Below are 13240 nucleotides of genomic sequence, written 5' to 3'. Positions count from 1 at the left end.
CGGCCTTTCTAGCCCAACATAAACTTAATCCTACAACTGCTCTTCTTACCCAGATTGATAACCTTAAAGGACAATTGAATGCTCTCCTCTCCCGTCACGCTGCCACTACTCTGTGGAAATTACGCCAGAGGTTTTATGACAAATCTGATAAAATCGACTCTTTGCTAGCCAACAAGCTACGGCATAAGCAGGCCCTAGCCTCCATTGACAAACTCTATTCTTCTACTCTAAAAGGCTTCACATACGATTCCAGAGTGATGGTTGACGAAATTAGAGATTTCTGTAATTACCTGTATAACCTGCCAGTACCCCCTGCCTCTTCACGCGATACTGAAGCGGTCCAGTCGTACTTGCTCAATTCATCCCTATCTTGTATAACTGATAGCCAATTGTCCTCATTGAATACTGACATCACACAAGAAGAGACTTTTGCTGCCATTAAGTCCATGTGACCCTCCGCTACCCAAGGACCCAATGGTTTTACTGCTCAATACTACAAAACATTTGCACCTGAACTTGCTCCCCGCCTCACCTCTTTATTGAACGACCTTCTGAGTGGCGCATCCTTTACACCTGCTTCGCTGCAAGCTGACATAGTGGTGATCCCAAAACCTGATAAAGATCCCTCAAAATGTGCTAATTACCGGGCAATCTCTTTACTCAATGTAGACCTAAAGATCTACACCAAAATCTGCGTCTTGCCACTTACCTTCCCCACCTCATTCACCCGGACCAGGTGGGCTTTATCCCAAGTTGCCAGGCGTCCAATAACATTAGGAGAGCCATAGATGTAATTCACTCTATCCATAAACAAATCGACCGTATTTTATGGTCCATTGCCTTTCAGGTACTCCACAGAATGGGGTTTACCAGTAGATTTCTCCAAGGTGTTCAGGCACTGTACCACTTCCCCTCAGCCACGGTTTCTGTTAACCGCTTCACCTCTTCCCCTTTCGGGATTGCTAAAGATACCAGGCAGGGCTGCCTGCTCTCCCACTTAATATTTGCCCTTGTTATGGAACCCCTAGCTGCGAGGATAAGTGCCAATGCTGACATTGCTGGTGTGTGAATAGGCCCAACTGAGCTCAAAATTGCGCTCTATGTAGACGATGTCCTGATATCCCTGGGACAACCGGTCCAATCTCTGCAACCTCTCTTGGCCGAAATAGACCTTTATTCCAAATTCTCTGGTTATAAAATCAATACTGACAAAACTGAAGTACTTGATCTCTATGTTCCGGGTCCGACCAAATTGACTCTTGAAGCTTCTTTCCTGTTTAATTGGCATAAACGCAAATTTAAATGCCTAGGTATCTATTTAACCCATTGGCATCACCAACTCTTTCAGGCTAACTTCCCCCGTGTTCTAGACCAGGTCAAATCAGACCTGCTTTTGTGGTCTTCTTTATTTATGTCCTGGATAGGATGTGTTAATTCAGTAAAGATGAACGTGCTCCCCAAGCTCCTTTATCTTTTCCAAACTTCACAATCTTCATCCCCTCTTATGTATTCAAATTTTTAAGATTCCAGTCCTCTTGTTGTATTTGGGCTAATAAGCGTCCCCGGATTCGCTTACAACTGCTACAGCACCCTAGCCATGGTGGTGGTGGTGGTCTGGGTATCCCAGATTTTAGATGTTATTATATTGCAGCGCAATTGGCTCACTGTGTGCAATGGTGTAATCCTGAGGCACGGAAGGTTTGGACTGATATTGAGGCTGCTGAATTGGGGCTTTCTTTTGTCTCCTCCCTTCTGTGGATCTCGAGGTCCAACCGGCCCAAAAATGTAGTCTCCCACCCGATCATCCCCCAATCCTTATCTGTTTGGGACTCTGCAAACAAAAATACAGCCTAGCCCCCTTCCCATCTCCGATTGTGCCGCTTCTACATAACCCTGCTTTTCCTCCGGGTATGCACAATACATCATTCCTCCCGTGGAAGAACAGGGGCATACTGTTTCTTAATGATATCTCCGCAAATGCAAATTTTCCCCAGTTTTCTCAAGTTCAGGAGGCTATATCTATCCCCACTAAACATTTTTTTCAGTTCCTTCAAAATAGATATTTTCACTCTACTGTGCACCCAGTTATTACCAAACGCCAACTGACTGCTTTTGAGGCTTTGTGCCTTAGACATTCTTCCACTAGAGGTCTCTTATATACACACTACTTATTGATGACCCTTCCCCCCCAGCCTACCGCCTACGAGACGGCTTGGGAATCCGACCTCCACGCTAGCCTAGCTGAGGACAAATGGACAGAGACTTGGGCCAACGTTGCCTCTAGTTCTATATGCGTTAGGAATCAAGAAAACACTTACAAATTACTTTACAGATGGTACTATGTCCCTTCTAGCGTTTGCAAAATTTACCCTGGTTCTTCTGACAGGTTGTGGAGGGGTTGGAATGCAGAAGGCTCCTTCATACATATATGGTGGTCCTGCCCTAGAATAGCTATACTATGGAAAGATGTTATTGCCTACATAACAACTCTATTACAAATGCCTATTCCATACAACCCTAAGTTTTTTCTTCTACCATTTTATGTCCCAACTTTATCCAAATACCAAAACCAATTGATGTGTCATGTGGTTTCTGCGACCACCTGTCAAATTGTGATGGACTGGAAACGTGCAGCTGCCCCTTCCATTCCATTTATATTAGCTCGTACTTGGTACGTGTACCGCATGGAATATATGACTAGCATCATTAATAATTCCTCCAAAAATTTTTACTCCGTATGGTCCCCTTGGATCTCCCTTCAGCAAGTCGCCTCCCCATTCGCTCTCTGATCTGTCATCCTGTTCTCGGCTTCATCAATTTTCATTTTGCTCTTTTACCGAGGGTCCACACATCCTATCCTCTCCCCTTTTTTTTTCTTTTTCTTTCTCTTCCTTTTCTCTACCTCTTCTATTGATCTTTGCCTTTGCCCCTCTCAACTACTACCTCATTACAACTTCTATTCTCTTTCTTTTTTTTTCCTCTCTCTTTTCTTTCCTTCTCTATCTCTTCCTTTCTCTTTAAATTGTTAAGATGGATCATATTCAAAATGCTGTCCACATTGTCTTTTCCGGATTTATGCACTTGCTTTTACATCTTTGCATTTTGACAGTTGTATTATTGTATTGTGTTTTGATCCCCCTAATAAATTATTTAAAAAAAAAACAAAAAAAACAATACAAGAGTATGTCACAAATGTGTATCCTGCTCAAAACATAATAGGGGTAGTGCTAATAAACAATAAACAAATCTAAGATCGCCCATCCTAAACCATAGAGAAGAAGACCTGTCCAACCTTTAACATGATTAAAGTGTCCTTTGAAGGGATATATATCTAGAATTCGAGAAGTCATGACGTACATCCTAGACATCATATCATATAATTGCAAAAGGTATCAAAACAGAGATAAGAAGATACACAATGTACATATAGACCTGTAATTATATACATAGACCTAAATGGGTAAGGGGGAGAGACAGACAAAGGTATGCACATAAGTCAGGGGATGGGGCAAAGAAAAAGTAAAGGAATAGAACGTTATGTGAATATCCAGCACAACTGGAATAGAATATTGTAGGGATGATAAATATAGTAATGGAGACAGGACAGCCTTGACAGTTCCATGTTTGAATGGAGTGCGAAGAATAGTGATAAATTGATCTGAGGAGCCGAATCTATGTAGTGTGTTATACGGGTGTGGCCATAGCACCATGTCAAAGGCCTTTTCTGCATCCAGTGATAATTTGGCTCCATCCAAAGCATCTTTCTTGTGGTCTACCGAGTAAATAGCCAATAAAATCCTAAGGGGGGGAAAATTCAATTGAGGATGAGAATTTTAAAAAAGGACAGAAAATGGGACACACTCACGCACCTCCAGAGCAAGCCTGATTTTTCCTTAAATCCTTATTTGTATGAAAAATCACCTGGACTTGCTCTGGCACTCCATCGGAACCCCCTGTAAGGACTAATTAAGCAATTGGACGTTTCCAATTAGCTTAATCAGTCTGTAATTACTCCCGTTCCAAATCGGTGTCTTCTCTTCCAGCGTTGGAATCCGGACTCCTGCAGAAGCAGTAAGTGTAGTAATGTGCGTGAGGGTTTGTAAGTATCTGTGTGAGTGTGTGACACCGCAAGTAATGGGTGAGTCAGAAGTTCCATTATTGACTGATGTGCGTCTGATGTCTGTGTCTTCGTACACAAGCGGTGAATCTGAGACATCTCCAGAGGGCATCTCAATACAAATCCCGGCAGCTGCGGTATTTGCTAATTTCTCTATCGTCCTAAGTGGATGCTGGGGCTCCTGAAAGGACCATGGGGAATAGCGGCTCCGCAGGAGACAGGGCACAAAAGTAAAGCTTTTACAGGTCAGGTGGTGTGTACTGGCTCCTCCCCCTATGACCCTCCTCCAGACTCCAGTTAGATTTTTGTGCCCGGCCGAGAAGGGTGCAATTCTAGGTGGCTCTCATAAAGAGCTGCTTAGAGAGTTTAGCTTAGGTTTTTTATTTTACAGTGATTCCTGCTGGCAACAGGATCACTGCAACGAGGGACAGAGGGGAGAAGAAGTGAACTCACCTGCGTGCAGGATGGATTGGCTTCTTGGCTACTGGACATGAAGCTCCAGAGGGACGATCACAGGTACAGCCTGGATGGTCACCGGAGCCACGCCGCCGGCCCCCTCACAGATGCTGAAGCAAGAAGAGGTCCAGAATCGGCGGCTGAAGACTCCTGCAGTCTTCTTAAGGTAGCGCACAGCACTGCAGCTGTGCGCCATTTTCCTCTCAGCACACTTCACACGGCAGTCACTGAGGGTGCAGGGCGCTGGGGGGGGGCGCCCTGGGAGGCAAATGAAAACCTTTAAAAAGGCTAAAAATACCTCACATATAGCCCCAGAGGCTATATGGAGATATTTACCCCTGCCTAAATGTACTAAATAGCGGGAGACGAGCCCGCCGAAAAAGGGGCGGGGCCTATCTCCTCAGCACACGGCGCCATTTTCTGTCACAGCTCCGCTGGTCAGGAAGGCTCCTAGGTCTCTCCCCTGCACTGCACTACAGAAACAGGGTATAACAGAGAGGGGGGGCAAAATAAATGGCAATATATTAATATAAAAGCAGCTATAAGGGAGCACTTAATCATAAGGCTATCCCTGTCATATATAGCGCTTTTCGGTGTGTGCTGGCAGACTCTCCCTCTGTCTCCCCAAAGGGCTAGTGGGTCCTGTCTTCGTATAGAGCATTCCCTGTGTGTCTGCTGTGTGTCGGTACGTGTGTGTCGACATGTATGAGGACGTTATTGGTGTGGAGGCGGAGCAATTGCCAAATATGAGGATGTCACCTCCTAGGGGGTCGACACCAGAATGGATGCCTTTATTTGTGTAATTACGGGATAGCGTCAACTCGCTTAAGCAGTCGTTTGCCGACATGAGGCGGCCGGACACTCAATTAGTGCCTGTCCAGGCGCCTCAAACACCGTCAGGGGCTGTAAAACGCCCCTTGCCTCAGTCGGTCGACACAGACCCAGACACAGGCACTGATTCCGGTGGTGAAGGTGACGAATCAACCGTATTTTCCAGTAGGGCCACACGTTATATGATTTTGGCAATAAAGGAGATGTTACATTTAGCTGATACTACAGGTACCACTAAACAGGGTATTATGTGGGGTGTGAAAAAACTACCAGTAGTTTTTACCGAATCAGAAGAATTAAATGACGTGTGTGATGAAGCGTGGGGTGCCCCGATAAAAAACTGCTAATTTCAAAGAAGTTATTGGCTTTATACCCTTTCCCGCCAGAGGTTAGGGAGCGCTGGGAAACACCTCCTAGGGTGGACAAAGCGCTAACACGCCTATCAAAACAAGTGGCGTTACCCTCTCCTGAGACGGCCGCACTTAAAGATCCATCAGATAGGAGGATGGAAAATATCCAAAAAGGTATATACACACACATGCAGGTGTTATACTACGACCAGCTATTGCGACTGCCTGGATGTGCAGTGCTGGGGTAGTTTGGTCAGAGTCCCTGATCGAAAATATTGATACCCTGGACAGGGACAATATTTTACTGTCGTTAGAACAAATAAAGGATGCATTTCTTTATATGCGTGATGCACAGAGAGATATCTGCACACTGGCATCACGGGTAAGTGCTATGTCCATTTCGGCCAGAAGAGCTTTATGGACACGACAGTGGACAGGCGATGCGTAGAGGAGTTATTTGGGGTCGGTCTATCGGATTTGGTGGCCACGGCTACGGCCGGGAAATCCACCTTTCTACCTCAAGTCACTCCCCAACAGAAAAAGGCACCGACCTTTCAACCGCAGCCCTTTCGTTCCTTTAAAAATAAGAGAGCAAAGGGCTATTCATATCTGCCACGAGGCAGAGGACGAGGGAAGAGACAGCAACAGGCAGCTCCTTCCCAGGAACAGAAGCCCTCCCCGGCTTCTACAAAAGCCTCAGCATGACGCTGGGGCTTCGCAAGCGGACTCGGGGGCGGTAGGCGGTCGTCTCAAGAATTACAGCGCGCAGTGGGCTCACTCGCAGGTAAATCCCTGGATCCTGCAGATAATATCTCAGGGGTACAGGTTGAAATTAGAGACAGAGCCACCTCGCCGTTTCCTGAAGTCTGCTTTACCAACGTCCCCCTCAGAAAGGGAGACGGTTTTGGAAGCCATTCACAAGCTGTAGTCTCAGCAGGTGATAGTCAAGGTACCTCTTCTACAACAAGGGAAGGGGTATTATTCCACTCTTTTTGTGGTACCGAAGCCGGATGGCTCGGTAAGGCCTATTCTAAACACTCAGAGCAGTGATAGCGAACCTGGAAGAAGGGGACTTTATGGTATCCTTGGACATCAAGGATGCGTATCTCCACGTTCCAATTACCCCTCACACCAGGGGTACCTCAGGTTCGTTGTACAAAACTGTCACTATCAGTTTCAGACGCTGCCGTTTGGTTTGTCCACGGCACCTCGGGTCTTTACAAAGGTAATGGCCGAGATAATATTTCTTCTTCGAAGAAAAGGCGTATTAATTATCCCATACTTGGACGATCTCCTAATAAGGGCAAGGTCCAGAGAACAGCTAGAGATGGGTTTAGCACTATCTCAAGAGGTGCTAAAGCAGCACGGATGGATTCTGAATATTCCAAAATCCCAATTAATGCCGACAACTCGTCTGCTGTTCCTGGGGATGATTCTGGACACAGTTCAGAAAAAGGTTTTTCTTCCCGAAGAAAAAGCCAAGGAGTTATCTGACCTGGTCAGGAACCTCCTAAAACCAGGAAAGGTGTCTGTACATCAATGCACAAGAGTCCTGGGAAAAAATGGTAGCTTCTTACGAAGCAATCCCTTTCGGCAGATTCCATGCAAAGGGATCTGTTGGACAAATGGTCAGGGTCACATCTTCAGATGCACCTGCGGATAACCCTGTCGCCGAGGACAAGGGTATCCCTTCTGTGGTGGTTGCAGGAGGCTCATCTATTGGAGGGCCGCAGATTCGGCATGCAGGATTGGATCCTGGTGACCACGGATGCCAGCCTGAGAGGCTGGGGAGCAGTCACACAGGGAAGAAATTTCCAGGGAGTGTGGTCGAGCCTGAAAAAGTCTCTTCACATAAGCATTCTGGAACTAAGAGCAATCTACAATGCTCTAAGCCAGGCGGAACCTCTGCTTCAAGGAAGACCGGTGTTGATCCAGTCGGACAACATCACGGCAGTCGCCCATGTAAACAGACAGGGCAGCACAAGAAGCAGGAGGGCAATGGCAGAAGCTGCCAGGATCCTTCGCTGGGCGGAGAATCACGTGATAGCACTGTCAGCAGTATTCATCCCGGGCGTGGACAACTGGGAAGCAGACTTCCTCAGCAGACACGACCTTCACCCGGGAGAGTGGGGACTTCATCCAGAAGTTTTCCACATGCTATTAAACCGTTGGGTAAAACCAATGGTGGACATGATGGCGTCTCGCCTCAACAAAACACTGGACAGGTATTGCGCCAGGTCAAGAGATCCGCAGGCAATAGCTGTGGACGCGCTGGTAACACCTTGGGTGTACCAGTCGGTATATGTGTTTCCTCCTCTGCCTCTCATACCAAAGGTATTGAGGATTATACGGCAAAGAGGAGTAAGACTAGTGGCTCCGGATTGGCCAAGAAGGACTTGGTACCCGGAACTTCAAGAGATGGTCACGGACGATCCGTGGCCTCTACTTCTGAGAAGGGACCTGCTTCAGCAGGGTCCTTGTCTTTTTCAAGACCTACCGCGGCTGCGTTTGACGGCATGGCGTTTGAATGCCAGATCCTAAAAGGAAAAGGCATTCCAGAAGAAGTCATTCCTACCTTGATAAAGGCAAGGAAGGAAGTCACCGCGAAGCATTATCGCCGTATTTGGCGAAAATATGTTGCGTGGTGCGAGCAGCGGAGTGCTCCGATGGAGGAATTTCAACTGGGTCGTTTCCTACATTTCCTGCAATCAGGATTGTCTATGGGTCTCAAATTGGGATCTATTAAGGTTCAAATTTCGGCCCTATCAATATTCTTCCAAAAAGAATTGGCCTCAGTCCCTGAGGTCCAGATTTTTATCAAAGGAGTACTGCATATACAGCCTCCTGTGGTGCCTAAGGTGGCACCGTGGGATCTAAATGTAGTTTTAGATTTCCTCAAATCCAATTGGTTTGAACCACTAAAGAATGTGGATTTGAAATATCTCACATGGAAAGTGACTATGTTACTGGCCCTGGCTTCGGCCGGGAGAGTATCTGAACTGGCGGCTTTGTCTTATAAAAGCCCTTATTTAATTTTCCATTCGACATAGGGCAGAGCTGCGGACGCGTCCGCATTTTCTCCCTAAGGTGGTATCAGCGTTTCACCTGAACCAGCCTATTGTAGTGCCTGCGGCTACAGACGACTTGAAGGACTCCAAGTTGTTGGACGTTGTCAGAGCCTTAAAAATATACATTTAAAGGACGGCTGGAGTCAGAAAATCTGACTCGCTGTTTATACTGTATGCACCCAACAAGTTGGGTGCACCTGCTTCTAAGCAGTCGATTGCTCGTTGGATTTGAAACAAAATTCAACTTGCACATTCTGTGGCAGGCCTGCCACAGCCTAAATCTGTTAAGGCCCATTCCGCAAGGAAGGTGGGCTCATCTTGGGCGGCTGCCCGAGGGGTCTCGGCATTACAACTCTGCCGAGCAGCTACGTGGTCAGGGGAGAACACGTTTGTAAATTTTTACAAATTTGATACCCTGGCAAAGGAGGACCTGGAGTTCTCTCATTCGGTGCTGCAGAGTCATCCGCACTCTCCCGCCCGTTTGGGAGCTTTGGTATAATCCCCATGGTCCTTTCAGGAGCCCCAGCATCCACTTAGGACGATAGAGAAAATAAGAATTTACTTACCGATAATTCTATTTCTCGGAGTCCGTAGTGGATGCTGGGCGCCCATCCCAAGTGCGGATTATCTGCATAAATTGTACATAGTTATTGTTAACTAATTCGGGTTATTGTTTAGGAAGCCATCTTTCAGAGGCTCCTCTGTTATCATACTGTTAACTGGGTTTAGATCACAAGTTGTACGGTGTGATTGGTGTGGCTGGTATGAGTCTTACCCGGGATTCAAATTGCCTCCCTTATTGTGTACGCTCGTCCGGGCACAGTACCTAACTGGAGTCTGGAGGAGGGTCATAGGGGGAGGAGCCAGTACACACCACCTGACCTGTAAAAGCTTTACTTTTGTGCCCTGTCTCCTGCGGAGCCGCTATTCCCCATGGTCCTTTCAGGAGCCCCAGCATCCACTACGGACTCAGAGAAATAGAATTATCGGTAAGTAAATTCTTATTTTTTTACTAAATGGCAGTTGCACCAGAAATTTGCATACATATCAGTATCGGGCCTTATGGACCTAATTCACATTTGTACACAAAAGCAATTGCATTTACGATTTCCTAGGCTACTGAACTGCTAATGTTAGCAAGTGTCCCTGCTGGCCAGAAATGAGAAGAGACGCCCACCAACTGCATACACGTTCACAGTCTGTGCACTAGAACGAGGAACATCGACTGTAAGGGTAGGACTATGGCTACGTAGACTGGCTGGGGCAGTAGCGACACTTATGCCCTGTGTCTCTGAGTACATGATCACAGCTGAATGCAGATACACACCCCATAAATGGTCACGACACACCATGTCACTCACTGAGTGATGAAGTTCTCACTACAATCGCAAAGGTCCCTTGGCACAGTCGCAGTGCGATCGCTCCGTTGTGTGAACATCGGCCATTGCATACAAAGATGAATTATGTTACTGTACCTAAGAAAGTTATAACTGCCGTTTGCCTTTATACATTATCTGTTACTGTGGATTTGCTCATAGTCATGCTGTCTATAATATTTTGGAAGAAAATTGCTGTAAATTGGATCTATGCTAATGAAAAAAATAAGTCTGTCTGTTTATTGTGGTGTTTTATGTCCAACATAAACGTGCAGTCCCAATTCTCCTAGCACCCGTTTTGTGAATCTTGATTGTGTCATTTCAGGGCTCTAGGTGGAGAGGTTGGCCTCAACATCCACAAAGTCTTCATAAAGACCCTCAGCACTCTGGGGACAGATGAGCAAATTGCCAAGTGGCTCCCCCTTGCAAGTAATTATCAAATTATAGGAACCTACGCTCAAACCGAACTTGGACATGGTACGTTCCTGCAGGTCTTGTGTTGCTGTTGTTGTTTTAACAATGCTTTGTTTGTACCACAGTACATGACATTACTATAAGATCCAATCCTCATCCGCAGCAATATCAGTGTATTCTTATTATGTAATAATATTTATATAGCGTCAACATATTCCGTTCTGCTTTTACTATTTGGAACACAATTGTCACACGCGCATACAGCCAATTTTTTTTTATTAGATTCACCCACCAAAGTGTGGCGGATTGAAAATGACGAATTTACTGTCTAAAAGCACTGTTGTCGAATTTCCAAACTTCAATTGAATATACTTTTGTCGAATTGCCGCATTTGTACCATTGCAGAAAAGTCGAATTTGACAAATGTCGAATTCAAAAAGTCGAATTTGGAAAGTCCGTTTTTTTGACGGAAAGTACTGAATTGCATTGTCGATTTTTTTTGGGGGGCGAAAAAGTCCAGTTTTTCGACAATTTCGGGAATTCGACCGCAATTGCATATACCCCTTAGCCTCCCTCAGGGTATAGAATATAGGGATAGCAATCTGAGTGAGATACACGGAATGGAAATCACACAGCAGCTATATGCACACACACACAGTCACATGTACAATGCAGAAATTATGACAAGTAATAAAACTGCACTGGACTAGCAATACTAAGTAGCACTAAGTAAAGCTATACAAATCAATAGATATATCAATGCACAGTAAAGACTGGATGTATATCACAGGGTACTTGTACTACATAACCCTGAAGTAATGCACTGTTTCTTAACTAACACTGTCAACAGACATGTAGAATACTTAAGTGTCCTGTAAAATGCACAGCGCTGACATGCAGGTGGCTTTACAGAGGAGGATCCGCCCAAACAGTCCCAGGATCGGCTCAGCATGTGAAGATGGCGCCCAAACGCAGATGCAGCTCCAGGGCGGGAACATTTACTCTAAATAGCGCCCTGGGGCTGGGGGAGGGGCTACAGGTCAGAGCCTTATCCCCTTGCTGGACTTCACCACCGGGTACTGTGGGCCATATGTAAACGTTTTTTCAGCTACACCGACTTGTGCCCCTGCCCTGGTGGTCTAGTGGGGTCCCTATACTTCCCACCGGCCGTGATTTCCAGCGGGTCCCATCTGGGGGACCCTCTTTCCTCCTTTCTGAGTGCTGCGGCTGGTGTGTGTGCCTGACGGAGAGAACCGGAGCCTCCACTGTAAGTACCCAGCATTCAGGGACACGGGAGTATAAAGCGCCGCCGGGGGAAGTGATGGAGCTGCAGCAGGAGATGTCAGACTGACATCTAGCACATATAGTGCCTCTGCTGCAGCCCTTGAAGTCTTCAATCTTCACTTTAAAAAGCTGTTCTAAGGGCTGCTGGAGCAGCCCTGCCTGTTAGCTGCCTGCACTGCAGGCACCAACTTACAAACTGAGCTCCTGTGCACGGAGGCAGGGTTATAGAGGAGGCAGCGCTGAGCATCTTGGGAACAGTCAAAGCTTTATCCTGTTGGTGCCTCGGATCAAGATCCTACTCTACACCCCGATGTTATTCCCTGTGGAACCCAGTGTACCCCGCTGCAGAAAGGCTGGTTTTGTTTTTTTCATCTGTGTGCAGTGCCTATGCAAAATGACAGATCACTTGCAGACACTGCCATATGCATGAATGTGTAAGCACTGATTGGCTGGGAGCATGGAAACGGATGTCATGGCTAGTACAGCCTAGTGCAGTGAGTGCAGGGTGGTGGATCCTTTAGGAGGGGGAGACCTTAATTTAAGTTTGGGGTCCCACCCTTACAAGTAATTCAGCCCTAGGCTGACCAGTTTGCGGTTGGCTGCCATTATAGCAGGGGAATCCCATGCTGTGTGTCCCCCTGATATAGCATCAGCCCTCCTGCTAGTGCAGCTGGTTATAAGAAAATAGGGGTAACTCTGCGTTATCTTTCCCCCTATTTTCCCATACCAGCCCAAGCTGAGAGGTTACTGCTTAGTGACATGGGGGGGAGACCAAAACCGACGGTTAGTAAATATAAAAGATGAACAGCGCTAATGGTAAAACAAGCAATTTTATATATACTGTAGCTAATAGTAATAAACAATAACATTTAGGTTATAAAAACAACCAATAACACATATAGGGGTATTTAAAAAAAATTAGAGACTGAATGATCAATAGTGTATCAATGTCCCATGCACTGGTAATGGATCTATAACAATAATTTCGGCTTCTTTCTAAAGAGCTCAATATCAAAGGCTATTACCAGCTGTTAAGTTCCAGACGTCGTCTCCTATGGCAGTGGCTCCTTGATGGTATTAGGATTCCATGCACTATTGTTAGGGTCCTAGATATGCTGCTGGTATACTCCGTATGCTCACAGCTTTGCGATTCTATAGCGATGGCTCCACGTTAGCAACAGGACTCCATGCACTGAGAACGTTACTTATAGTCCGCAGAAGATGGATGTATAGCTCTTTATAATAGCCGATAATGAGTAGTCCATTAACTCCAAAGCGGTTCCTTACAGGTGGGACAAATGTCTATTTGCAGTCTCGGTAAGCTCCTAACGCGTTTCGCAGCTC

The 13240-nt window shown here is 46.1% G+C and overlaps 1 protein-coding gene across 1 annotated transcript in view; it reads left to right on the top strand.

The window, feature by feature from the left end:
• The window catches only part of ACOX2 (acyl-CoA oxidase 2), a 235665-nt gene that overhangs the window by 70956 nt on the left and 151469 nt on the right, over positions 1 to 13240 (top strand). Inside the window, exon 3 of the mRNA XM_063940885.1 lies at positions 10524 to 10675. Within this exon, the coding sequence (XP_063796955.1) occupies positions 10524 to 10675 (152 nt within the window). The remainder of the gene's footprint in view (positions 1 to 10523; positions 10676 to 13240) is intronic.

This window comes from Pseudophryne corroboree, chromosome 9, assembly GCF_028390025.1.
Source record: "Pseudophryne corroboree isolate aPseCor3 chromosome 9, aPseCor3.hap2, whole genome shotgun sequence".
NCBI classification, from domain to species: domain Eukaryota; kingdom Metazoa; phylum Chordata; class Amphibia; order Anura; family Myobatrachidae; genus Pseudophryne; species Pseudophryne corroboree.
The sequence above is the reverse complement of the archived record's forward strand: the minus strand, read 5'-3'. Positions and strand labels throughout refer to the sequence as shown.